We start from the raw sequence: 27,904 nt of genomic DNA, 5'->3' as shown, positions 1-27,904 counted from the left end.
TTTGATATCATTGCTGCTGTTAAAGGCAGCGTTGCAGCTGATATCAATTTTGACCCAGCCTTTTAGAAAAGGTAATGCTGTGTTATTTCAATTTCATCAATTAAATACTTTATACTAAATCTATGTAAATGGCAATAACAGACATTTTACATTCCTTTCAAGTCCTTTGCAAGTAATTTCCTTTCAGCACTGTAGAGTATCAAGATTGCAGGCTGTCGGTATCACTCTACAGACTTCCACACTATATAACATTCTCCAATGAAGTAGAGACATCTTCATTAATAAGAATTTATTTGTATATTTGGAAGAGATCTGCAGTAAATCTTTACAGCACAAAACTAAACATGGCTCCATGTTGAGTCCAAAGTGTGAATGTTACTTCTTAAAAAAGTGCATGACAAGCATCTTGTTAAAAAGGAACAAGAAAAAACATAATTCCCCTCTCCCAACAAAAAGGAAACCTCTGAACTCACAAAAAAGCAAATGGTAGAAAACTGTATTTTGGGCAAACCAAGTCAGGTCCAAATAATTTTAATAGGCACCTACTGTGGCTTCTGGAATCATTGTTGCATGCATATCTCTAGTCATATTGGACTTCTCTTTCAGCTTTGACTGGAGTAATGTGTGTTCCATGACACCAATCTGTATGTCCATCTGAATGGTTTCTTGCTTCAATTTTGTTAAGGCCTGTTTAATCTTCACTAGAGGAGCTGCTCAAAAAAAAAAGACAAACAGTGCAACTCTTGACAGCTGCTCAACACAAAAGCATTGTTTTCTATACTTCACTCCTTAAAATTGAAGAGCTGAATGAACAAAAGGGTGTTCTACTCTAAAGACATGATTGTACTGATACATCATTTTAATATGCAAGAATTGTAAAGACAGAAATTGGCAATGATAATTTTGCTCTTTTCTTGACATCTAAGATCTTCATAAAGATTTGCATCAACACTAAGACAGGTTTTTCAATTATGTGTTTTGCTCAGCTGAAAGCCTCATCCCCATACCTGTCTTGAGGTTTGGTAGAGAACAGAAAACACCTTCAATAGAGGGTCATCTTACCTGTGAAAAGCTATTAAATAATTTTTGCTCCAACACTTTGTTTCTAATCCCTCACTTCCCACCATTATGCTGCTGCTGCATCATACTGCTCCTTGTAATTGCTCTTGTTTTATTTTTCTTTAATCAAGTACAAATTATATACCTGTCACTAAGAAAAAGAGTGTTTGGTTTGAAGCAAAAACATACTTACCACCATCAGTCATACTGCTTCCTTTCTCTTCTGTTTCTTGCTTTACTTTCTCTAATACTTCTGTAATCTTAAAATAGATATTTTTTCTTAATTAAACCAGATGAATGTCAAGTTAAAAAAAAAGTCTCTGCTGAATAACTGCATTAGTTAAAAAAAATTAAATAATCCATCTTTCTTATTGAATACAGAGGAAAAAATTTTTCCAAACATTCAGAAAATTTTAATTTAACTTTACCTACGTTAATGTTGTCAAGAATTACAGCAAAAAGAGTAGCAAGTTAAACAAACAGCATGGTGTTACTGAGAGTCTGTGCATCCCGAATGAAAACAACAATGTAAGTGTCTCAGTGTGATGCTGGATGGAAAAAGATAGGAATCCATATCCTTGCAGACCAAGATTCACCAAATAGCCATGCCCACTGCCCCTCTGGAAGTGTCAGGACTTCAGCATCTTACAGTGGAAACCTGAGAAGCAGCACTGCAGCACAAGATGGTGCAGCAGTCAAGCCTGCTGGCACTGGCACAGGTACAGGTATGTAAAGTGCATGTATGAAGAATAAAAATGCATTTCAGCACTGACTATCTATTGCCCAGTGTGCCTTTGTAGACAATGAAGAAAAACCAAATATATCATTCTATGGCACAGTCAAGGTAATAATTCAGTATTTTTGTCTATAATTTAAAAGCAGCCCTTTATTAAGGCTTCAATAAGCCTTTTCAGTAACCAAAAAGAACCATTACTGCACACCTGCAGTGGTAACGGTATCACCAAGCTGGCTGAGGTTTGATTGCACTGAAGGCACATCAGAAGAAACATGCAACATGTCTAGTTTATCTCAGATATGCAGCACTGCATCTACATAGTTTGAAGGATGCCAACCACTAATATATTCATCATCACTAATCAGTCTATCACCTTCCAAAGCACAAACACATTATAAATCTCAAGTCAACATAAAATACATTTTTTTCAAACCTACTTCCTTGAGAGTGAGATAGAAAGCAGCTCTAATTCTGCAGAATTCATATGCTCAGAAATCTTTCCTGGAAAACTCCCATTAAACTGCTGTATTACTTACTGCAATTGGACTAGGTGATCATTATAGGTCCCTCCCAACTGAACTATACTGTCCTAAAACAGCTCAAACTTATTCCACAATTTCCAGCATATTCTTAATGTGTAATCAATTTTATGTTACTTATTCCAGAGACTTTATTGTTTAATAAATAAAGTGGGTTGCTCAAACCCAAACAGAGCCACTAAAAAAATAATTTCAGAATTGGACAAAGGGTTGAAGTATTTGGAAATCGGCCATAATTCTACGTGACATGCCATGAAACATTCAACTTGTGGAGGCAGTTAGGAGTCTGGAGATTTTTCTTTGAATTTGTCAGAGCACTGATTTAAAGGCAAAAAAACCCCACACCAGAAAAACAGATTTGGGTATAATTTTATGTATGGAAACAGTTAATATTTAGCCAAATATTGCTTTTAAGTGCCTGGAAGATGAAAATTTCAAATTGTTAATTTGAACTAAAAATAACAGTTAAGCTTTTCTTCTTCCAAAGAATTTATGGATATGACTTATTACTCCTCAATAATTCTAGGACATAGGTTATAAAATACAGAACATTTACCCTCACTTACAAACTGAGCTCACAATTCAGGACTTAAAAATCAATGGCAGCCTGGGTTTAAAATTTAGGGACTGGACTAGATCACCTCTCCTTAACAAACATTAATCTTTAACATGAGAACAAATCAGAAAGAACTGGTTTCATTGAACTCCAAATACTAAATGCCAACTCCCTGAAGACTGTTTTAAAATAAGATATGTTTTACCTCAGAAAGCACTCTACTCCTTTCAGTTACTCCTCCACTTCCCTCCTGGTACTTCTCTTTAGCCTAGAAAGAAACATGGTTCTTGCTATAATGACAGAGTTGAAGAGATATATGCAGATAGCTCAGAGAAAACACCAAAACTTGCTCTCACATGTTCCAATTCCAGAAACTCTCCCACAAAGTCCTAATGACATTTACAAATGAGGACAGGCTTGAAACATTGGCCCCTGTAATGACTATCATTCAAAACTTAAAAGCAGTTTTCAAAATTGTAATTGCCCAAATACACACCAGATAAGGAGTATGTTTTCTAATCATTGACATGAGGAAATAAACATAAAGAAAATTTGCCAGAACGCAACAGAACTGAATTCCGGAGCCCAGAATAGTACTTTGTCAACAGTAAATTACTATCTTGAAGATATTTAAAAGTTTAACAGCAAGGCAAACAGAAAGCACAGAGGTCAAATCCTGTAAATCTTGTCCTCACGGCCACAAACAGGAGGGCTTGCCAACAGGCAGCTTAAACAGGCCTCCTAACTAGGGTATCAAAAAGCTTCTCAGACAACACTCTATTGGCATAAAAACTAAACAAAGCAAATAAGCAATCAGAGTGCTTTGTGCACATTAGCACAAGTACTTAGTCTAAGAGATGGATGTTGGACTGAGACTGTAGCTTCTCCAGTCCTGACAGATGTGTGAACTGCACAGGGAAAACAGAACTAGCAATTTACTAGCTGTTCAAGACTGGGAACAGATTTAGATAATACTCAAGCAAAAAACATTTACTTTGCCTTGTAGAACAGTTGAATAAAAATTGCTAGTTTAGCTTAGGAAAAACATAATTTTACAAGCAATCAACATGTCCCCTGCTTTATATCCAACAGCAAAATTCATAGATACTCACTCCACTTCTTGGCCTCTAACTCTCACTTAATAGCAACTTAATACTAGAGAAGGGAACAACAAAAGACCAGCAATACCTCACTCAGCAAGGCTTGGGCTGAACGGTATTCTTGAACCAAGTGCTCCAACTGATTGTTGATGTACTTTTCCCTGCTATTGATCTTTTCCAATGTTCTGCTGATCTCATTATGGAGTTTGTCAAGGTAACCCTAGAAAATCACATTCTGTGGGTTGACGGTATACAGACAGTACACAAAGAGTATTGAAATGGTGCTGTAGTTAAGAAAGGATATGGAAACCTACAGTGAGAGAGAAAAATAGTACAGAAATGCTGTGTTTAGCCAACAAAATATTATTCCCAATGTGTTCTGGTTTGCCCACCTCCAAAACACATATTTCAAGCTTTACTGCTTCCATCACAAATGTCAATGTCAGCATGTTACTCCAGCAACAGTATTTGAGAGTATTTTGGTTTTTCTACCAGTACTTATTTTCAGATTCTATTATTCTATTTTGCCTTCTGCAGTCAGCATGTACTTATGGTAATGCATACATTACTGAATCCTGATATCCCTGTTAATCCTCACACATACAACTCTTTCCCACAAGGTATTTTGCCAGTCACGCTGTCCCTAATCATCATTATCATATCTTTCCCTTTTTCATTTTACAGCAATAGCACAAATAAAATGGAGAAAAAAGAGAACAGCTTAGTTCTTAATGTATATCAAATAAAAGAGAAAATAAAAATGCTGACAGATCAGTGAAGTAATCTGTACATACAAGACATACCCTAGTTTCTTTCAAAGAAGAATCAATTCCATCCTTATGCTGGTGCATTTGATCTACATGAATCCTCCAATCCTAAAAAAGATGTCACAAATTAAAACACAGGTAAGTACAACTTTTATCCTCTTCTGGTTACTAAACAAAGGCAGGTATGCAAAGTAGGGTGAGTTCTCTTTTATTTATTACCACATATCATCCTGCCACTGCTTTGTTCATAGCCAGAGGCACTTGCTCAATGTGACACAATTTGTAAATCTCCTAAATGCCACGTGACACTGAGATCGATAAACCAACACTGACATCCTCACTGACACTACAGCAGCTCTGCTTTTGACAGTCTGATCTTCATGGAACTATTTCTGCTAGAAAACACTTCGGACACAAATACTGAAAATATTGAATGTAGCTGCACTAGCTCAGCTTATTCATAGACAAAATTAATGCTTCAGATGCCCAAATCCTACAGTTCCAGACTATCAGTTCTTCCCTTTCTATTTTAGCCCTTACTGTTACCAGAAGAATGGAAAGAAATGAAAGAGGTAGAAATACCTAAACTTAGTTTTGATAATGGGACACAATTAAAAGAGGGAAAATTACTTCCACCTTCTAGATCATAGGAAACATATATGGACTCCGGGCTGGGGGATGAGAAAAGGTGCTGTGAATTGTCACAGGACTTTACACATAAGTTCTAGTTTCTAATGTCATCGATTAAACCATTAACACACTCCTGGTACTACTTTTACATGCACAACTTAGGAAACAGAATATGATGCTTTTCTTGTAGAATGGAAAAACACCAAACACTTCTGTCCAGCTATTTCTGAAAGCATGAAAGCACAGAAGCTAGAAAAAGAATAATCCTCTTTTCATGTTCATTTTGACGTATTCCTTACGGCCAAGAGATGATGCATTAAGCTGGAAGATAGGAAACCTTAGATCCCACAGTGGCTTTAATTTTTCATGTATGTCTTTATTAAGTTTTAATTCCTTACTGTGAGAATCAAGCATCATGTTCTCTGCAACAGATGGGCTTGCTGACGATCACAGAAAAATTGTTTGAACCAGGCAATTCTTCACATAGAAGAATGCAGGATAGTGTAAGACAGGCAAGCAGTTCAGCAGACAGTTGAGAGCTCCCCCCATTTTTGGCAAGATAATTATCTTTCATTGTATTCATGTATATGTATTGTATTGATATATCACTGCTGCAGATTGCTCCAACACCCCAAGTAGCTGGATCACTACAAATGAACAATTTCAATACTGCACTGATCTGTGTGTGCTACCCAAGCTCCTAGAAAAAATGCTTATGGCAATGCCAGGAATAGGTCCTAGGTTTGATTTTGCCAAAGGTAGATGTCTACTTCTAAGCTGCTCATTCCAGACTACTTGAAATAGATTTTGGAGAGAAATACTCATGATGAATATACATATGGGTATATACACATGATGAATTTCCCCTTGAGATAGTTATCTGGATATGGTAAGCAAAATCTGTTGAAAAATTTCTTTTTGCTAAATGTAAGAAAAGCACATAATGACCAGATTAAAGACCAACTTTACTGTCATGTAAAGTTCAGAAAGATGAATTCCACACAATCAACCTTTCATGTGGCAGACAAATGGAACAGTTGAAAGAAGTTCATCAACTCTCTTCCAGGACAATGTTTTAATAGCTGGTAAACTGAGGGTATAATTTTTCAGAAGTGTGATTACATTGGAAATGTCAAAGGATTGAAGAAGTTTCCACTGAGCAAATACACAGAAATAAATATATAGAAGTAAATATACAGAAATAAGGGGCTCTGTAAGTAGCAGAAAAAAATATTACATAACATTGAAAAAACACCCTACTGAAAATTATTGCTTCTACAGTCAAAGTAAGTGGCTAAGGTTCAGACAAGACAGCACTGGAGAGCCCATTTATTCACAAGTCTTGGCATGACAAAAGACAAAACCTGTAAATGGAAAGTAAACAACACTGACCGAAATAACATTTTAATCACCATGTGCACACACACCAATCCATTCTCAGGTACCTTATTGTCGGTCCTGACTGTAACTTTCAGCTGCGGAAGCACACGTTCCACTTCCAGATTCCACTCTGCTGCATCTGTTGTGGACTGTAAAATCTCTTCTTGCTTCGCAGTTTCATTCATGTCCTGTGTAAAAATCACAGTTTATATAGGAAATATCATTGTTATGCACAGTGAGAACTGTTAGAAATCATTATAATTCATATTTAGAAAAATATTTATATCAAGAATTATCTAGACTACAGACATAACAGATTTCTTTAATGGCTTTCCTTGAATTCATAAAGATTAGAAATTAAAACATATATCTTGTCATCATACTTAAAATTGTAAAGAATTAAATGTATAATAAGAAATTACAATACATTTCAGAAATGGTGTTTGCATGTGTCTGTGAGATTAAAATACATTCAAGAAACTAATATCATGTTTCCCTAGAAGTTTCTGCAAAAAATTTCTTGCAAATGTGTCTAGCAGTCCTTCAGTGATTTCAGTTTAGAAACTGGGTGCACATGGTTCCTTTAAAATAAGCTGATTCACGTCAGTTGGAATATTTTTTCAAGTCTAGACTACACAGGGATTTTCAGATTTAAATCAACAGAAACAAATTGCTGCTACAGATGTAAAAACCTTTCAAGAGAGGACTGATGGGTAACAACTTACTGATCTATATGTTTGTGCCTTTAGAACATTCAGGTCAATATAATTTTCTTCATTGTCTGATTCTTCTTCCTTAAGGAAAGTTGCAAAGTTAAATTTCAGTAAGTATTGTAAATCTTTCTCCATAGTTTTATTTTGCAGGAGCACAGAAGAAGAAGTATTAAATTCCATATTTCTGAGCAAAACAAGACATAGAGAGTTTATGATAATAGAGTTTATGAAGAGACACAATACCTGGGACAAGCTGAAAGATGAAAGCTACCCCATATTTCCTTCAGAGTGCCACAGTATTACAAAAATAAACCAAACAACCAAAAAATCCCCCTAAACCTAAGCCCTCTCTCCTCAAATGGGCCATTATCAATAGTTGTATGGTAACTGTAATTTTCTACGTGTTTCTTAAAGCTTTACCTTAAAAATAAAACCAAACCAAAAACCAAACCACACCCAGACCTGAATATAGTTTTCGAGATGTTGTTTGCACTACATATTTGGAGTTGTAGAATGATGCCACATTTTAAGTGTTCAGAATAACACAATTGAAATTGAGGCAACTGGTTTGTTTTCTTGTCTGTGAGACCACACACTGGGCTGACAGTTTTACAGAATTCTCTATTATAGTTTCAAAATTGCATTCTTCAGTGACTATGATCAGCCCAGAGCCCATCACCCATAACATGCATTTTCTGTACATTACCCTCCATCTATCTACACCGTATTTCACCTGCCATCTCATCACCCATACACTTTACCCTTATACACCTTGTCCCTCTGTTAACTGGCTTTTCCATCGAAGTTGAAATTTCATCATCCACCTCCTTTCCAGACAAATCATGAAAGCTGCAATAACACAGGTCTTAGTGAAGAACCCTTCAAGACCCAGTGAAAACCTTGGAGCTTATTCCTCTTGCTTCTACTCTACCCAGTTTGTAACCAAATAGAGACCACTATTTTCTTCTGGCATGTTTGACCCCTAATCCCCGAATACTTGCAAGAAATTACTGGTGACTAGATTGGGACTATCTTTTGCTAAATCGACAATATGTATTTGTGCAGCACTTAGAAGACCTTCCTACCAGAACAGCAAGACTAGTTATCAGAACTGAGAAACCAAACTGTGTAGATTTACTTGCACACCCAGCCTCACTGACTACTGCTGGTCACATAGTACAGGCCACCCAATTCCCCAAGACTTAAAAAAAATTTACAGTTCTGATTTACAGACTAGGCTTGTCTCTGCCCCACCAATTTTATTCAGAAGAATCAAAACAAAAGAACAACCAACGAACCTGATTGCTAGCATTTAACTACTGGAAATATTGCTAAATTCAATTATGGGTACAGCTAATATCAGTATACTGGCAGCAACAATGGACTGGGGGGAAAAACTTACATTGGCCTATAATTAGTCCCTGTAGAACCACTAGGTACTCTAAAACTAGAGTATCCACTTGGTATAAACCATTTGGGAACGAAATACCTGGGAATGAGGCAATAAAACCTCAATGGTTTTATTAACACACACATTCAGGAGAGCCAACAGAACACCTTAGTTGTGAAAATCATGGCCTAGAGCAAACCTGAGAGCAAACCCAGAGGTTCTTTGAAGGGCTTCAACTGTGCTTTGGTTAACTGTTTCATGCCTGCTTCCCCATTTAAGCAGCTTAGACCTTAACAAGATACAGATGACTGTTTTCCTACTTAAACCTTTTAGCCAACAGCTTACGTTTCTGAGGCTGGTCAAAATTGCAACACAGAATGTCTCTTATTCTTCTCAAAATTATTCAAGACCTTTTCCTGTGGAGACTTGAAAGCTGACAAAAATGCAACCAGAAAACCACATCACAATATTTGCATATTGTATGAAAGTTTGGAATTTTTCTTGGCTAATAAAAATGAGCAAAATAATGTAATACTTCGGAAAACTGAGAGAAAAGGAGGAAGAGAAGTAAACTCTTCAACTGTTACATTATTGTGGACTATTGTGTCCTACAAATTGGGACTATAATCAGAACCATATGAAAACGTTACTGGCACTCTATTTCCAACATTTCTGACCTTTATTTTTTCCCAAGCAATTGAACACAAAAGTGGGATAGCTGTGGCATTTTCTATCCAACATTGCTGGGCCTTAGCACTCCAGAAAATTGTTTTTCCCTCAAGTAATTTTTACTGACATGGCAAATGACCACTCCCAGGCTCACAGCTTTCAGTATTTTGGTTTTGATCTACATTTATTTTGCACAGAATCATCAATTTTTGCAGAAATCAGATGTGAAACTAACTTCTTTCTGGAATTTTCACTTTAATTGTCCTCAGCTAACTTCCTCTCCAGAAAAATCTTGTTTAAGTCAACAGCAAAAAGACTCACTTCATGGAGACAAACATGCCTGTTAACATGCCAATGTCTTGTGATCACATTAAGCTACCAGTTTACAATGAGACTCCATCTCTCATAAAACTAATCTTCTGAGAAAGTCAGTCAGCAAGAAAGAACTTCTCTTCAACATCCTCCCATCAAAAAGTCCTAAAAGCATATTAGAACTTTCAGGTGTATTTCATAGGCTGTTTCATAGCCATGACAACTTCACTGTAATTATTACAATTAAAAAGTAGGAATAAATGAAACAGTTGATCCTCAAACATTGCCATATTTTTGATAAAAGGTATTTCAAAGCACACAGAAAGACTTATTCTTCAGTCAGAATGAATGATGAAATACTATTACCACTGCATTCATGGAATATATATCAATGAGCTCCTGTGACCTTTGTCTACAGCAACAGTTCTGCAACCTCTATTTAGGTCTTTGTTGGTATTTTTAAATAAATGTTCTATTTCCAGTTGTTCTTCTCCATCTACTCTGTCCCCAAATTTCAGACAAACTAAATACCAAAGTTACTACTTCCTATTTGCATGAAATCTAAGTTACAATAGTGAGCACTCTATTAATTAAGCACTGGGCAAATTTTAACCAAATATTAGCCAATTCTGTAAACAGGGATTGAAGTTTTGTTTAACATCAAGAGCTTGTATCAGCAGAACACAAACAATTCTGAATCTCTGTGATTTTAATGCATGGTTAGATTCCACTGCACATAAGAACATGTGCTCTGTCTCCGTGAGTTAAAAACCTTATCTGAAAAGCAACAAAAAACTACAGAGAATCTGATGATGCAAGAATGGAGCCACAGGGAAAAAACTGAACAGGTAATAGAAAGGACTTCTTGAACAAAGCCAAACAAACTGAACAGTGAATAAAAACTTGCCCATGGCTGGCCAATACTAGTATCATCAAAAGCGATGACATAAACCTACTGCAACATCCTCTTCCAATTTATTAAGTGTTAATTCTGCATCATCTTCTGTTATTTCTTCTTCTTCTAGCTCTTCTGTTGGATATGCTGGCCTGAAATTAATTCAAAGAACAGCAGAGCTTTTAAACACAGTAAATTGTAAATACCTCTGTAAATTGCTCCTTAGCAAAAAAAACATTTCATGAGAAGTATGGATGGTGTGGATTATAATGAGACAGTGATTAGCATCTCACACATTTAAACAAATAAATTAACAGCCTTAAAAGGCATTGTTTATTTTGGACTGTCTTAAAAGTAAGGGTTATTTACTATGCCAGGCAGAACAGTACATTCATACTACAAAGACATCTGGGGAGTAAATTTTGGTTTTCTTTTTTGGTCTAACCTCTTAAAATTCAAGTGCAAGTCACCACAGACTTATTTTCAGCCCACATTAGAATTTGTGTATTAAACAGAAGTAACAGGAAAATATTTCTAAGGTAGAAATTACTTTGCTACATCCATTTCAAAACCCATCAGAGTGAAGGAATGAAATAAAGAACACTTTTAAAGACATTTTCATACACTTGAAATTATCTGTGATCTAATTTCTCCTAAGATTTCCTTCATATTAAATAAAACTACTGTACCCTACTTGTAACATGATCATATGGTGCCTACCTCCAGTTGAAGAGGTTAAGAATTGATTGATAGAACCTAAAAGGACATTAAATGTTTCAACTCAACTGTCAGATTAACAGGGAGTTATGCATAGGGAAATGAGCAAAAAAAGGTCATCAGTTAAATCTTAATTAGCTAAGTCCAAACTCAAGCTTGCTGGTAACAGACTAAGTTGTGTGAAATTGCATTAGGAATTAATTGGTCCCAGTGCTTCAAGCCTAGTTGAATTTTGCATCTCATGAAACGCCAAGTAAAACATTTTTAGTCATTACTATGTTTTGTCTTTACCATTACAACTTACATCTGTTTGCTGGAAAACAATGCATAAGGGAGGATGCTTGAAAGTGTATTGTACCTTTTCCAGCTAAAGCCAGTGTGTTTCAAGGCTTCTTCAGCTAAACAATCAAGAACATAGCACACTTGCTCTCCACAACCAGCCTTTAATTTTGAGGGAGGAAAATCCACAGGCCTTCCCTAAAATAAAGAGATGTGCTGTTTATTAATGGCCCATTGATCCGAGATTCCTCGCAGGGAGATAAGATCTTCTTACACTAAAACCAAAGTGTCTCTTGTGTATGAAGATTTTATTAATGTTAATTCACATTCTTCCCTTACGCAGCTCCAGTCAGGCAACAGAAGGGAAGAGAAAACATCCCAAGGAACAGATGCAGTGTAGAAATCTTAAAGCACGTGGTAATGAGGATACTAATAAGGAGCAGAAGAGTCAGAAGCCACAAGAGAGATGGATGGTCAAGCACCAAGTGACAAGCTGGCAAGGTAAGAACAGCTATGGAGAAACTTCAGTACTGAGACTTAAATACCAGCTTTTCAACATTGTCTTGTTTGCTCCAGATTTTATTTATAAAATATTTTTATTTATTGCTGTCCTGTAGAATAAAAATATTAGTTTGCTATGGTTTAACTCCTTTAGAGAATAGTCTTAACATCATTCACAGCTCCACTGTAGTATAATCTTCCCTAAGATCATACTTCCGGTAAGTTGATATATTCTCCTGACCTTTGTTTCTGTTAGGTTTTTTTCGGTTTTTTTAATATTGAAAAAAAATCCCAATACTTCCTGGCAGTTTATACAACCTTTTACTCATTAACAAAAAAAAGAAGAAAACATGAACACTATTCTAAACCATTTCCTTCACTGTGAATTATACCATTGATTATGGCAGGAGCAGGATCACATGCACTGTGTAAACTTTCCAGACAAAATCTCTGTAAATTATGCTACTATAAATGAGCAACATATGTGGCACTACAAAAAGTAAACCCAGTTTAATCCATTTTGTAGAACAAAAGTAATTGGAATCATATATAATATTATAAGACCATTTTCTGCAGTGCTAAAAAATTAGCAAGTACGTATAGATTGTATAAACTTCCAATTAACTGAGTAACATAGTAGAAACTTATAAATAGGAAAAGTCTGTCCGGTCTTTGCAAACAAAAGCAGGGAGGAGAGGAAGTGTGTGATTGCAGTTCTTTCTGAAGGTGATGCCCATGTTTGACATATGCCTGGGAAAACAGCCTGCTCGACACTTACAAACGACCGCAGTTCCGAGAGCACGTTTGATATCACTGCATTGGGGTCATCGCATTCCTGGGGCTGCTCGAAGGGACGTCCCGCTTTCGTGATCAGCCAAGCAGCAAGTGTGCAAAACATGAAGAACTGCTCACCGGGGTTGGTGGGCAGTGCAAAGTAGTGCCTGTTTAAAAAGCAGAAAGACTAGCAAATATTTTGAGCTCCTGGAGCTCTTACAGCATTACAGGCCAGCATACACCACAGAGCAGTTTCTTTACCCGACTTTCTCAATGAGTAAGGATGCCTCGTTTCACACATAATCACAGCAGACTAAGTTTGCTACATCCAGCTCACTTGTTTCCAGCTTTGAGTAAGCTATTGATCAACATTAACTTCCAAGGAATCAAATGGAAACTGGGTACTCCTCTCTCCTGCCAGCACCATTATATAGCCTCGGTTAAACACCACCAAATTAGCATTTCCACACAAACCCAAGTTACTCCTCTTGTTTGAGGAGCAACCTGGAGGAGTTGTTTACCTGAACAGTCTCAAATCATGATAAACTCAATTCTGTTACCATTTTAGAGATGCAGAATCCCATCACTTCATAAAAATACTACCACGATGCAATAGATCCATTCAAGTATCCCTTGCATATCATAAAATACTTGGAAGTTCAAAAGAATCCCAAGTCAAAAATCTGCAATTGCCAATAGCTTGTACAAAGAAAGGTATCTATATTTGGGTATATGACTATGCCTCTTTAAAAATAAGCAAGTAAACAAATAAATAAAATTTGCACCAAGTGACCATATGCAAACCTGAATGGCACTCTCTTGTGGAGGGAAGAACAAATTTATGGAAACTTCACTGCCTCACGAGATGTGTCTTATTTCTACATATTGGCATTATCCCTGCCATTATTCCACAGCAACATCACCTCCCTTCTTAACATCCCCAAATTCTATTCTTGACAACAGCAATACATCCTATTCCTTTTATTCCAAGTTCCCCCAAGCACTTGCCCTTCATACATTCCTCATGAGTGGCAAGAAGCTGATGTACCTAAATCAGTGCACTCAGCTCAGGTCAGGAGCACGTTTTGAAGTGATCCTTCTACCCATCCTCACTTACTATGCCTTGGGTTGCTTTGGAGGGCAACCTAGACAAACCAGATCTGCTTTGGATCGCACTAAATTCAAATATATAGTCTTAAGAAGAATTCAGTCCGTAGAACCAGACCACAGTTAGTCCCCCAAAAATGTAAACCACATATGCAGTAAATCACATACTCAGTAAACCATGTTCACACTGGCAACTCAGGACCAAACCCTTCTGTTTACAGACACAACTGCTCACTACAGTACACAAAGGTTTGCTTCCCTGCTCCAAACATTCTGATGGTCTGACAGCTCACTAGAACCAACTTACAGCCGCTGTGCTCGTGCTTGAGCCTCCTTCCCAACAAGGGAATAATCTGGACTGCCTCTTTTTCCCCTACCTACCAAAATGTTGCTTATAGAAAGCTTAACTCTGTGACACGCTGCTGTGGAGCCTGGTTGAACCTGACAAGATGGATTTGAAAGTTATTTGGGCAGATGGATGCTGGGAACGTACTGGTCCCATTTCCCAAGTTTCCTGCCTCTCTCTATAATTAAAAAAAAAAAATAATTACATATGAAACAAATATATACTGGATATGAAAACCCAGACTTAACAAGAATGGATCCAAGACCCTTTTTGTACAGGGTAAAAAAATATACACTCACCACAAATAGTTACTCTGAATTCAAGAATTATTTAGAACTACTTAGAACTTAGGTAGAATTAATTTTTGCACAGATACCTTGGCATGCAGCTATCCAGTACCTGCCAGGGGCAGGGAAGGTCAAGTGCTATTTACTTATCACATCTCAGCCTTCGGCGTTTTGAAAGCTTCCAGATGACACGGGAAGCTGTGCCTCTGGCTGGTTTTGCCTCGAACCAGGACCTGGCTGGACCTGCCAGCCGGGGCCTGCCCTCCTTCCTTCCCTGGGCTCTGACTGCCCGCTGGGATTTCTCCCCCGCCGACCCCCTCCCGCTGCCGCGCGAGTGCCCGGAGGAGGCGGCGCGGGCCAGGAGCACCTGGAGAGCGGCCGCATGTTGTGGCGCCTCAGCGCCTCCTCCTCGTAGCTCAGCAGCTTCAGCTTGTCCAGCAGGTCCTCCATGAGCACGAACATGTGAAAGGCCGCGCCGGGGCCGCGCTCAGCCAGCCCCTCTTCCGCCGACCGCTCCCCTCTCCGGCCCACCCCGGCTTCCTCCGCCATCTTGGTTGCACGTAACCCAGGGCAACCGGGGTCCGGCCACGCCCCCGACCAATCAGCGCGCACGGGGCACAGTAACCCCGCCCACCAATACCATATTTGGCAAAGATTTGCGGGAGCAATTCCCGTGGTTTCGTCAGACTAAAGTTTTAGGCTTTCCCGGTTTAATACAAACTTCCCAGTGCTTCACGCGGTGCCTGCGCAGGGCGGGCAGCACCTTGTGGCCTGAGGTGCGGTACTCTGCAGCTGGATGTGTGGAAGAGTAAGTCTTGGGAGCTGAGGAGCTGTAGCGGGAGACCAGCTGCGGTCGCCGGCTGGAAGTGCCGTGGGGCGGTGGGGAAGGGAGCGGGTGGGAAAGCTGGGACTCCCGGGAATGTGTTTGGCACTGGTGAGGCACTTCGAGTGCTGTGTGACGTTCTGGATTCCTCAGTTTAGGGGGGACACTGAGGTGCTGGAGTGTGCCCGGAGAAGGGCGGTGGAGCTGGGGAAAGGTCTGGAGCACAAGTCTGATGAGGAGCAGCTGGAGGAGCTGAGGGGGCTTAGCCTGGAGAAGAGAAAGCTCAGGGAGACCTCTACAACTCCCTGAAAGGAGGTCGTAGCCAGGTGGGGGTCAGTGACTTCTCCCAAGCAACTAGTGACAGGACAAGAGGACACAGCCTCAAGCTGCACCAGAGGAGGGTTAGGTTGGACATTAGGAGGAATTCAGAGAAAGTGTTGTCCAGCATTGGAATGGGCTGCCCAGGGAGGTGGTGGAGTCACCATCGTTGGAGGTGTTCAAGAAACGCCTGGTTGCGGCACCTTATTCACTAGGTGGTGATCAGTCAAAGGTTGGACTTAATGATCTCAGAGGTCTTTTCCAACCTAAATGAATCTGTATTCAGTGAATGTAGGAAACACACCTCACCTGTGAACTGCTAACACCAGACAAGGTCTTTGAAGAGAGACACCTCTTCTTCCAACTTCTTCCTGCATTTTGTTTGGGTTTTTTGTAAGCCCTCTTCCCAAAAATACTCCAGTTATTCTGTCAGTTTCTCCTACTGGAGACCAGATAGCACATGCAGGGCTTGAGCTGTCCAGAGAAAAAGAAGCACTAGGGAAATATTGTTAGAAAATAATCACCTAACAGTGCAGGCAACACAAGGCACCTACCTCTTGTTTCACATTACCAGCTTTCTGAGAAGAGTGTCATGATGATTTCAATCTTATATTCTTGTTTTCCTGTGCCCACACAGAGCTGACCTCGCTCCCCATGCCAGTGTTCTGGCACTGTAAGGGAATTGTCGGTCTCGCTGCTGCTGCGGTGCTCTGGCTCTCTGGATGCCCCAGCACATTCCCAAGTGGGATCGCCACTGCTATAGGTTTCACATTACTGATGAGAACTGATTTCTTCTCAGTTGCAGCTTGCAGGAATTAAAAGCCAGGCAAAAGAAATGGTTAAGAGAAAAAGTCTTTTAATCCCAAAGAGGGAGAAAGGAACGCGAAAAGTGTGAAAGCTTCACATGTATAGAAACTTAGTTTGCATTGCAGAAACAACTGCTTTCCTTTATGGGAAAGGAATGAACTGTGCCATGTGTATGAGGCAAAGATCAACAGGGAGTGCTGTATATTTGGTTTTTTATATATACCAGCCCTACCTGCTAGTAACGGCAAGACGACTTTGATTTTTGGCTGCTTGTGAAATAAGAGGAGGTAAAAAATCCCTGACGTTCTTATGAGAGCTCTATAATGTAAGTGTACAGAGTGGGGGAGGGTGAGAATATGATAGGTGTATATTGAGCTAAAACACAGTATTTTTGGTCTACTTCCTAAACCAGTTTTGAATGTTTAGATTGTGGGAACCTTCTTCCATTGAGAATATTTCTCAACAAATGAAGTATGAAGTTAGTATTTAAATTGTAAGGGTTTCATTGAAGGGAGATAGAGAATTAATTCTCTTTTCTATTACAGAAAATGCCTCTGAAAAGTCAGTGAGGAAATCCTGAAAAGCTAGTGTCATTATTTCAGGTATGAGATTTTGGCAGTGTGTGATTAATATGTGTTTTTTAGAACTTTACATGTTTGTTTTTCTTGTTTGCTTGTTGGTAAAAATTGAAACCCTCTGGTATTTCCAGTCCTCATAAGTGTGTGTGCTTGAAATGTGGTGTTGTATAGTTACCTTGAAAAGGAATCAGTCAGAATCAGTTTTACTAATAAATAAATAAATTTTGTTTGACAGGGTTAGAAGAATATTTCTATATATCTGCTCTCAAAGTAGGTCACAGAGTAAAGTTCACTGAGCTGATTGCTCTTTGCTAGGGGAGTGGTCTTACCAGGTTTCAGATTGAATGAGAGTTCAAAGAGGAGGAAAGATTTAGGATATGTGGTTTGGTCACTGTTTAACAGAAGAAAAGGAGAGCATGTATTCTTTCCCTATAGTGACCAAAGCAAATGGCCTAGTGGCCCTACCACTATTTGAGCTGTTCAATATGTCTTGGGAGATGCATTTTAGCACCTTGGCTTGCTCTCAGAAACCCTGGCTGAGCTGCTTACCAGTTGAGCCTGTGGTGATTCTGTATGAAGTAATTCTCCTGAAAACTAGAGCATCAGTAACTAACATGACTACAGTGATCTTAATTCTAGTTGTACACTGTCTGTATACATAATTTCATATTTCACTGCAAAGCCTTAGGGCACGATTTCTTGGTTGTACCATTTGTTTTGTGTAACAAACAGGAAAAGCATGTTTGTAGAGTACTTTGTAGTGTGACTCTAACTATTATCATACACACACTTTATGCCTGTAAGACCCCAGACCAGCTGAAAAGACTGGCCAGAGCCTACACTTCCCAGGTTTTTCTGCAGACCAACAAACATTTTTCTCAATATAGTGCAATGGGAAAATCCAAAGCTAAGATTTGTGCTGAACATGAAAATTTTCAGCTGACTAGTTGTAGTTCTGTATTTTAGAGCAGGGTTATTGAGTACAAGTAGAAGATGGGAGGCAGTGTTTGCTGCCCATGCAGCCCCCAAAGGCATCACAGAGGTACTGTTGGAACTACGTTACTCTGAGACCGTCACTGCCAATTAAATGTGACTGTCTATTAAACGTGGCACATCACTCACTAAGGGAAATATAGCATTGATTGCAGTTTTTGAAATTCAAACATCAGGCACAATATGTTGTATCAATCACAAGTTGGAAGTGATGGACAAATGAGTGAAGAATCCAATGAAACATGATGTACACCACTTGCAAATGGAAGGAGAAAAGAAGGTGGATACTGGCAGCTGTTGCTGACATGGAGCAAAGTTATATATCATAAATGTTTGGTTTACTCTTGCGTCACCTCTGTCTCAGATTTAATATCTTGGTGCCTCTTTGTTGTTTTTGGTTTGGTTTGGTTTTTTCTCCTAATGAATAGTGAGAATCCGTAAAACAATCACTGTAACTTTACAAAAGAAATAACATGCAAAAATCATTGGGATGTAGGATTTACGTTCACCACAAATACAGTCACGCACTAGTCAAAATCATTCATTAATATTAAAAGAACTGGCTAGCAAGCTTGGCTAAACTTGTGCCCTGTGTAAGTTAGGAATGGTACCTATAGCTGCCTTTTGAAGAGAAGAAAAGGACTAGGGAAAACTCTTTAAACTCTTTTCAAGCTATTTGATTCGTGAGGTAATTTCTCCACTGTGGTGTGCTGTATTTTAGGATGTTATGCCTGAATGGAGGAAGAGTGCAGTTTATCAGTTACAATAAGATTATTCTTTTTCTATTATGCATGAGAGCCTTCAGTTCATTGCTATTTAATTGACAAACCAGAAGATATGATGAGAGACTCTCCTCCTCCTTTGCATTCCTACCCTACACTTCTATATATACATTTTTGAAAGTTCAGCTGATGTCCTTTTGATCTGGTGAAAAGTAAAGTGTGAAAAGTTCTCTATATCTCCAATATTTGCAAATACAGTCAAATTTCCCATCCAAGAAAGTCAATGTGGTAGTAATCAGTATTATATTTTAAGTAAAAAAAAAAATCAGGGTTGACAAGGGACATATTACATCCTTTTGCAAATTGTACTTGAGCATTTTTCCTTGGTGTCCTGTTTAGAAACAATGATGATTAATATTCCCTAGCCCTGCAAGAACACTGAGAGTAAACACTTTCTATTTATTACAAATGCAATATCAATCTGCAAGGGACTGCAAGGTAATGAGAGGCCCTCAGCCATTATGAAATGCATAGGATCATAAGGCCAAAAATCTGAGCCAAGACTGTTGGAAACAAAAAACATGGTACAAAGGCCTAGAGTTCCTAATAAGATGTACAAAGGAAATGATATCATCATGGTATGACTTTTACCTGCCTTTAAACAAGTTTTCTTCCCTTCTTTTATGTTACCAGTTTGACATGAGTCTACTACGAACCAGTGGAGACCTGAAGGGACAGAACATACCAACTCTTACCATCTATTTATTTTACATCAGTGCTACACTTTGGGGTAAGTTTTAGCTGAAAAATAATAAAGACAACAATTATTACTTATTTCTAATAGGGAGAATTAATTAATTCAAACACTGTTTATTAACGGCAAAGAATCGAGGAATGTGCAAGGAATGCACACCCGAGTTATCTCTGGGGGCTGGGGCAGAGCTCCCTGTCTGTGGTGGCAAAGCTGTTTCAAGAAGTTCTGTCCTTTCTGCCAGTTACATTGTCACGTCCTTTTTCCCTGTGATGGTACAACTGGTTGGCACCATGTGAGGGTGGTTGGTAAGGTGGGTCATTGCAGCATGGCACTGTGAAGGTATGAGGAAGCAGCAAGCTGCATCTCAGAAGGGTTTGAAGTTCAAGGTGGAAAAGGTGTGGAAATACATTTGAAGCTCAGGTGGTGAGGTGGCAGTGTGCTGATTTGAACATGTAGGTGCTTACTCAGGATTTCTACATAAACTGATTGTAAGTTTAAAGACCAGAGCTCTGTGTTATAATATTGATTAAACTGAATGAAGACCCTTTCTGTCCCAAGGGACTCATGCAATGGAAAATCCATGAAAGAGACCTTGACACACTGGGTAGTGCTGCCTGCAAGAGGTTTTTTTTTTTTGTCAGGGATAAGGAAGGGCAGAAATATACTTGTAGACTGGATTAAACTTACTTATTTGTACTTATGGACTTTAGGTTTTACAGAACAGGAAGAAGTTACAGGGCTGTTTTCTGAGGATTGCATCCTTCCTTGTTCTTTTCCACGGGGGGATGATGTTGTAATTCACTGGAGTAAAGGAGGAAAAACTGTGCACTCCTACTACTACCAGAAGGATCAGCCGGCAGATAGCTCAGAATACATTAACAGAACACAGCTTTTCCATGAGAACATCACTAGTGGAAACGCCTCCTTGAAAATTTGTAACCTGACCGTGACTGATGAGGGCACTTATGCATGTTATGTGGGAACAAAGCAAAATCGTACAAACCAGAACGTCACACTACGTGTAAAAGGTCAGTAAGACATCAAAAATGCTTGGATTGCACCAGTGGAAATGGGATGATTTTCTCGTGTTATTTCTCACATGGAATCAAAATCCTCCAACCCAATAGAGCACATTTTGGGCCTGATGGTGTTATGAAGCAATTTGTTTACTCTAGTGAAACACTGTAACATGAGTTGAAAAATTACAGTGCAGCACTTGTTTTCATAACCTACTGCACAGTGATTTCTAAGGGGTTATTAGGTGGTATACATTATGGGTCTTCTCAGAATAGTATAGACCCTGGCATTGACAGTAAGTCGCTATGCTTTCTTCTGAAATCAAACACACATTAAGTGTTGTTCTAATTATTCTCCCCAATGTTATTTCACAAGAGCAATCACTTCAAGTTAAAAACTATTTTGAAAGTAGTAAGATTTATTTTTTTAAACTTTTTTTTTTCATCTACAGTTTCCTCTTATTATGCACTGGAATACCAAAAGACAGACACAGAAAGGAAACTGAAGTGCTATGCCTTTCTCACTTATCCAGCACCAAATATATCTTGGGTACAAGGTAATATATCCATCCAAGAAACAGATCGTGAGGAAACCAGGGATGGAGTTCTCTATTCTCTTAGAAGTGACCAGAACATTATAAACACAAGAGCAGATCCTTACTACTGTCATATTCATGTCCATCGTTTAAACTGGATTGCTGAATGGAAGATGCAAGGTAGGAATGAATGGAAGTCTCTTCCTGCATCATTTCTAAATGTCACAGCTGGCTTCAGAGCCAAACTGAAGACAGTATTTCTGCAGTGGGGCAACATGGATATGGGATAGCACAGAAGGATATGCCTTTCTCTTTGAAACTCATCTATTAGGATTACAAAGCAGCATTACAATTTAAATCCAAGAAGTAGAAATGAGAGGGGCTAGCTCACTCTTCTCTAAGTTGCTTTTACTCTGAATATTTCTTCCATATCAGTTTCACATTTTAAGAGGTACCTAATAAATAAACTTTACAGTCCAGCAAGGAAAGAATGAACTTGGACAAAATACACAGAAATGTATGTGGAATATGTGGGTTATATGAAAGTTTGCCTGCTGCTCTAGATGTGTATGGTCCTTACTCAGTCCATTTCCCATCTTTTGCCAGACTTTTATCAGTACTGTTTGATCCTTCCACTGTATGTGCATTCTTAGGTGCCAGTTTGAGTGCTGGGCTGAGAGCAGCAAACACTGGATTTTAGCAAACAGCAGCTCATTTTGTTAGTTAAGGAAAATCAGGACTATGAAATTTCAACTCTCTGTTTTGTCCTCCTGAATTTCATTGGAAATTCAGTTCGAGTAAATAAATGGTTCTTTTCAACCTCTCCTGTATCTTAGGAAATATTTTTTAATTGGACGAAGAGCAATACAAGAGCAGTTCCCCTGTGAGATGTGCATGGCTGCTTCCATCACCCTGATTTCCCCCTAACATGTACCCAGATGCTCTCAGTTCCTAATCCACTGCATGTGCTTCAGAACAAGAGCGCAGTTTTTAATACATAGAATGGCTTACAATATGGAGAGTTTCAAGTATGGCATCATAGTAGCTAACAATTGCACTGTAAGTGTTTGTTTTGTTAATCTGTGCCTCTGATCCACGAGAGAAAAAGCTACATTTGGTTACACTTTTATTTGAATTTCCCTGCATCCATCTATCCCCTCAGTAGAACATATTGAAAGCAAACTGCTTTACTTTTCCTTCTGTAAGAGTAGTGTGGGGTACAGTTTTGTTTTGTTTTGTCTTCATGATTTTCTGCCCTACACCTCTCTTTGTTCAGCCCTACACACAGAAACCAAGCATAGTTATACCACGTCAAAATAATGTATTAGCTTCCTCTCCAGCTGACTGCCAGCCACCACAGCCTCCTCTGGTTTTCCTTTCTTGGCAGAAAATCCCTGCTGTTAAATTGATAGTTGTGCTATGGTGCTTGTTTGTCTTATCTTAATATTTTATAATTTAGGTATTCTTTCCACTTACCTGCCTTCTCCTTCCTCTTCTTGTTTTTTTAAAGCTATTCATTAACTGTTAAATGTTCAACATAGACAAGTAAAATACTTAAGTCCACTGTAGCTGAAAGCTATTTATAACTAAATACAATGTTTTTATTCTTTTATTAAATTATATTGTAAGAGTTTTATCCTTTTGCTTTAAATGTGCAAGTATCTTATTAGTTGCATTTTCTCTCTGCTCCCAGCATGTGGGATTTCATGCTACTTTACACAGTAACTAAGACTAGACTGAATCACTTCTATTAATGAGCCCCCCAATTAGAGGAGAAATAGTCAAATGAAAAAGAAAGAATTTTTTTTAAGTATTTCCAATACCAATTAGAGTTTTTCTTAGTGTAAGATAGGTTTGTTTTTAAAATCTTCAGATGCTTCTAGAAACATACTGTGATATTTGAATATGATATCAAAGTAGTGAACTCTGTATCTATATTTGTCCGTAGTAGTATTAGACCTCATAAAAAACCCAGAAAACGTCTAAATAACCTTCAGAGTATTTCCAAAATAACCTGCAGAGAGTTCTTTAATTATCTGTTTCAGACCAACTGTCTAAGACAAAAGGAAGTAACGCTGTAATTCCTTGTGAATACATCAATAACACTGCAAACACTGAAGGTGTCTATGTTGTTTGGAAATTAAACAGAAATTCAGTGACTTCAGTCCTGGCCTCCTTCAATGGTACATCCCACTCTTACCAGCCTCGAGCCCAGATAAACAGAAGTGACTTTTCATTGATCCTGCGTGAACTTACTGCAGCTGACAGTGGAGAATATCTGTGTAATATTTCAACACCTCACTACACAAAAGTTATTGTGACAACTTTGCAAGTTGGTAAGTTGCCACTTCTTTCATTTCAGAGGATGAGGACCAGGTAGGGTAATGCACAGCCGAAGAGTCAATTGGAAATCTGTAAAATATTGAGAAAAATCATCTTGTATAATTGGTACAGTTGGGTAGAAGAGATATTTTATTATTGTTGTCCCAGGCAAAAAAAGGTTACCTAAGATGTTTTTATTTAAAAACTAGACATTTCTTATTTTTCAGTCAGCAGCTTTTTTGTGGCCAAGGTCTCAAAATTGGTGGCTGCCTTCAGTTGCCACCAACTGCCCTCAGAGCTGAGGGGACAGGGGGACTCTCAGAATCCTGTCCTAAATGTTCTGCTTACAGCAAATATGGCTTTAAAGGTGGCAGAGGGATGATGGGAAGCCCAAAGACGTGGTATAAGTTTGGCTGCAGAAGAAACCTGATTGAAGAGAACACACAGTTGCTATTTTCAAAACTTTATTTCTACACTGTGGGCCTCTTTTAGGCCTGGGTATATATAAGTTTAAATGCATGCCTGTGTTTTTATGAACTGTAGTAAGTTTCCAGCTGTGAAGTCTTAGTTACAGTTTTTTCATTGTCAGTAGCACATAAAACAACAGTAGCACACAGGCTACTTTAATTTTACACAATTAAATACAATCACCTAAAAGACTGAGAACTAATATAGGGCACCTCATTGGTGTTTTTTAAGAAAGAAGAGAATTTGAAACAAGCCAGGACGTGAAAAATAGTGGCAACATAAGAGAAAAGGGGCTAGAATAAGTGACAATAACTGCATCTTTTTGTCTTCCTTTCTTCCTCCTCCCCCATGATAGCTTAGTTTCATTCTGAAAACTTGATGTTTTAAATGGCAGTGGCTATACACAACCTGAAGGAGGGGAGTTAGATTAAAGAAAACATTGAAGTCAGCCGAACATACTTCCCTACAGATCAAATTCCAGCATGATCTTCCTTATCCTGTAAACCTAATATTGCGCTTCTGAAGTGGAGAGCATTGAACACCTCCAAGGAGTCACACATTTAACTGGCTCTCCTAAGTTACATACACAAGTCCATCAGTCTCCCTATATGTTTACAGAGACAGTCCAAATATGATCAGAGTCATCCCCTACAAATGCCTTTCTCTGGCTGCTCTCTACAGATGGACCTTACAATAGCCATAGGTGATACAAATCCCCTCTTTAGTGGCGAAATTCCTGTGCTGCTCACAGAATCTTCCTGCTCTTGGACCAGAAATACATTATAGAGTACAGAGAAGACACCAGAGAGATTGGCACCTTTGTGGCAGCATAGGCAGAAAGCAGATAAGTGGATAGACAGCAGGGTGGAAGGGAACGAGACAGGTCATTATGTTGCAGAGCAGTCATGGCACAGCAGCTGCTCAAGCATCAGAAGGATTTCCAAGTGTCACTGGAAAGAAGGCTTTTAAGGGGAAAAGAAAGATGAATACACAATCATTTAAGAGGGTCTCTCCTGTGTAAGAAAGGGTTGCAGCTTAAAGCTGCTCTACCAGAGGAACTGACAAGATGTGGATACAGAGTCAAACTAGAGGCAATGACTAGGTTAAATGCTCTGTTTTAGCAGTTCTCATTTTTTAACTGTTTCCAGAGGAGTGTAGAATTTTTCAATTCTTTGGACTAGACACAGCAGTGGAAAGGTAGCCTGAAGTAGAAGAACCATACAGCTCTTCTGACAGTTTGGTGCCACACAGAGGTTTGGGCTAGATGGGCAATTGTGGAATCCATTGTTACCACCCACCTCAGGATTTCTTGTGTCCACCTGGATTGCATGGTTGCACTAAGAAGCTGGGAAATGTTTTAGATTGAAGTTGCAAAGATTTTGCAACAGAAGTCATGAAATCTGTGGTCCAGGCTGGATAACATTTACAGAGCTGCTCTACTGAAAATCGGCAGTGCCGTTAATGGCACTGACACAGTGCCTGGAGACAGTGTTTAATATACTGGGCAGTTGGTTAGTTTTAAATGGGACTACTGTTAAGAAGTCATCAAATCATATCACATCAGCACAAATGGAATTCTTTATCAGCACAATTAAGTAAAATAACGTGCTTTAGGCTATTCACGCTTAACTCAGTAAAGTATTGCTTTAAAGTCACACAGTATGAGTCAAATTACTTGAACGTTGTTGTCTTTGTCTCAGTTTCCTTTTAATGTTTCTTTCTCCCAAAATCATAGCTTTGATATAGTTATTGAACAATAGTGAACATTAATTTGTGATATAAAGCACTTCTGTTAAACTTTTTGTAATTTTTATTTTTAAAGGTAACACCTGGATAGGAGTGGTAGTAGGAGCGGTGGCGGTGGCGGTAGGAGGTGCAGTGGTGCTGGGAGCAGGATACTACGGCCTCTGTATCAAGGTATGTACAATCATTAGAGTATTTATTTTTTTAAGGTACTATTGATACTGAGCCCCTCAAGATTTGCATAGGGGTTTGAGTCAAACTTTGCAACTTTTTATAAAGTTGTTAATCAGTAGCTATAGCTTGACATTTATGATTAAGCAATTGCATTGTGAGCATCATGAGCTAGGATAATCTTTTGTTTTAAGAGACAGGGAAGACAATCTCAGGGCTGATTGGGCTGGCGGGATAGGAGCCACCAGGAGTGAAATCAGCAGAACTGAGCTGTCACTGGGGGAAAGGTTACCCCTCACAAATACTTTCCAGTAAGTTGCTTTAAGAACAATCAAACTGGTGTTTAAAACCAAAGAAAACCCAAACCAAAGCACAAAATCCCTCAAACAATTCATATACCGAGTCTTCATTAGGGCCCAAATTACTGTTTCGGTTGTATCCAGTGTCAAAGCTCATAAAAACCTCAGTTTGAAAAGTTATACTGCATTGCTTTGTTTTGGAGACTGTTATAACCATATGGTCCCTAATCTCATATCTTTGCACACCTCTCCCATTTACTGGAGTACAGCATCTTCAAGTGGATGCATTTTATTCTCATGCATTTGTTATAAGTTGGCTCTGTCTTAGAATATTCTGTCTTTTTCCTCTGCATTTGTTGTGAGTACCCTTAAGAAAAACAAACTTTCATTATTAGTCCATCTTTCTGTGCCTGACAGTACAGCCCTAGCCATGGAGAGATATACCTCCAAACTCCCTGGGTTTTTGTCACAGTCTGAATTTGGTAAGCTTCAGGGAGCATTTGATGATGGTTACCATGAGGTTCAGCAAGAACACATGATTATGCCTCAGGTTTTTTTTCACGTTTCTCTCACTTAGAGATTCACTTACATGCTTTTTAGTCAATTTTAACGCTAACATGCTTTAGAGATGAAAATATACTCTTGCGATGCAGCTCTCTAAAGAATTTAAGCAAGATTAATTTATCTTGGGACCTATTGAGACCTTGAACATACCATAATCAGAGGAAGTGGAACAGTTTACAGGGTAACTCAGCTCTGGTTCCATGGATGAAGGACTAGATGGAAGAAACAGGAATGTTTCTGCACTGTTATGTGGATGCTTATTTTATTTAGATAACGTTAAAATGGAAAATGGTGACTTACCTTTTCAGTGAGTGCATCTTGTTCTGTTCCCACTAGGGGATTAATTTTACACTTCAGTAGTTCTTACAAGCATTTTTGTTTTGCCTAGAAACAGAGAGCAGGAATCCTATGAGCTCCGTGTCCATGTCCTACCAGAAGAAAATGCTTCTCTGCGCACAGGTGCAATTGAAATTGTTGATGAAAAGGACAGAGTTCCTTCACCTTCCCCTTTCAGCAAGAGCCACATGAAAACATGATTCTCTGAGCAACAGTAACAAACAAAGGAAGTGATAGGAGGAAAAAAAGTCAATTGACACTTGTATGCGAGAAGTTGCCATGAAAAAATGGAACTTGGATTTCCTAAAGGAACAAAGAATTTTCCACAGAAGAAGAAATCCCTAAGTTTTGAGGGATTTTTTTTCAGTGTTAGGGAAAGAGAAGGCTTACTGTTTTTCATTTCATTTAGTATTTGTCCTGGGTTACACAAAGACTCTGGTATCCACCTTTTCTCTTTTCCCCAGATATGCTAATTTAGACTCTGGGGAGGGACTTAAGATAAGGAGGGTACTCTATTACTGTAGGAGAAGAAGGTATCCACAAGTGTGAAAAGACTGGGATGCTGATGACTCAGACAATCCAGGTGTGCACACCTTCCACCTCAGGCTAAGGGCTGGATGTTGTTTCTTTGTTCTCACACAAGGGACTCATCTGTGGTAACTCCTCTCAGGGAGGCATCAGGACAAATCACTGCACA

General features: G+C 38.7%; 2 protein-coding genes across 2 annotated transcripts; one reads left to right on the top strand and one right to left on the bottom strand.

The window, feature by feature from the left end:
• Positions 1-274: 274 nt before the first annotated feature.
• On the bottom strand, positions 275-15,338 carry IFT57 (intraflagellar transport 57). The gene is made up of 11 exons (XM_027680976.1): positions 15,125-15,338; positions 13,022-13,184; positions 11,822-11,940; positions 10,808-10,898; positions 7,493-7,561; positions 6,833-6,955; positions 4,794-4,865; positions 4,079-4,210; positions 3,096-3,158; positions 1,253-1,319; positions 275-710 (listed from the first exon to the last, which is right to left on the bottom strand). The coding sequence occupies exons 1-11, from the start codon at positions 15,304-15,306 to the stop codon at positions 532-534; spliced, it is 1,260 nt and encodes a 419-aa protein (XP_027536777.1). The 5' UTR covers positions 15,307-15,338; the 3' UTR covers positions 275-531.
• A 1,216-nt stretch (positions 15,339-16,554) lies between these two features.
• Positions 16,555-27,407, top strand: HHLA2 (HERV-H LTR-associating 2). Its single transcript, XM_027681554.1, has 8 exons — positions 16,555-16,657; positions 18,478-18,556; positions 19,692-19,788; positions 20,463-20,780; positions 21,221-21,484; positions 23,350-23,640; positions 25,917-26,046; positions 27,260-27,407. Exons 2-8 carry the CDS (start codon positions 18,512-18,514, stop codon positions 27,405-27,407), a joined length of 1,293 nt encoding a protein of 430 aa, XP_027537355.1. The 5' UTR covers positions 16,555-16,657; positions 18,478-18,511.
• The last annotated feature ends 497 nt before the right edge of the window (positions 27,408-27,904 follow it).

This window comes from Neopelma chrysocephalum, unplaced genomic scaffold, assembly GCF_003984885.1.
Source record: "Neopelma chrysocephalum unplaced genomic scaffold, ASM398488v2 Primary Assembly neopelma1_60, whole genome shotgun sequence".
Classification (NCBI taxonomy): domain Eukaryota; kingdom Metazoa; phylum Chordata; class Aves; order Passeriformes; family Pipridae; genus Neopelma; species Neopelma chrysocephalum.
The sequence above is the reverse complement of the archived record's forward strand: the minus strand, read 5'-3'. Positions and strand labels throughout refer to the sequence as shown.

Coding starts and splice junctions, on each gene's coding strand:
- IFT57 (XM_027680976.1), bottom strand. CDS start 15,306: ATGGCGGAGGAAGCCGGGGTGGGCCGGAGAGGGGAGCGGTCGGCGGAA. Junction 6,956..7,492: donor AGGCACAAACATATAGATCA/GTAAGTTGTTAC, acceptor ATTTTTACACAG/GACATGAATGAAACTGCGAA. Junction 4,211..4,793: donor CTTCTTTGAAAGAAACTAGG/GTATGTCTTGTA, acceptor GTGATTTTCTAG/GGTTACCTTGACAAACTCCA.
- HHLA2 (XM_027681554.1), top strand. CDS start 18,512: ATGAAACATGATGTACACCACTTGCAAATGGAAGGAGAAAAGAAG. Junction 20,781..21,220: donor CGTCACACTACGTGTAAAAG/GTCAGTAAGACA, acceptor TTTCATCTACAG/TTTCCTCTTATTATGCACTG. Junction 23,641..25,916: donor TGTGACAACTTTGCAAGTTG/GTAAGTTGCCAC, acceptor TTATTTTTAAAG/GTAACACCTGGATAGGAGTG.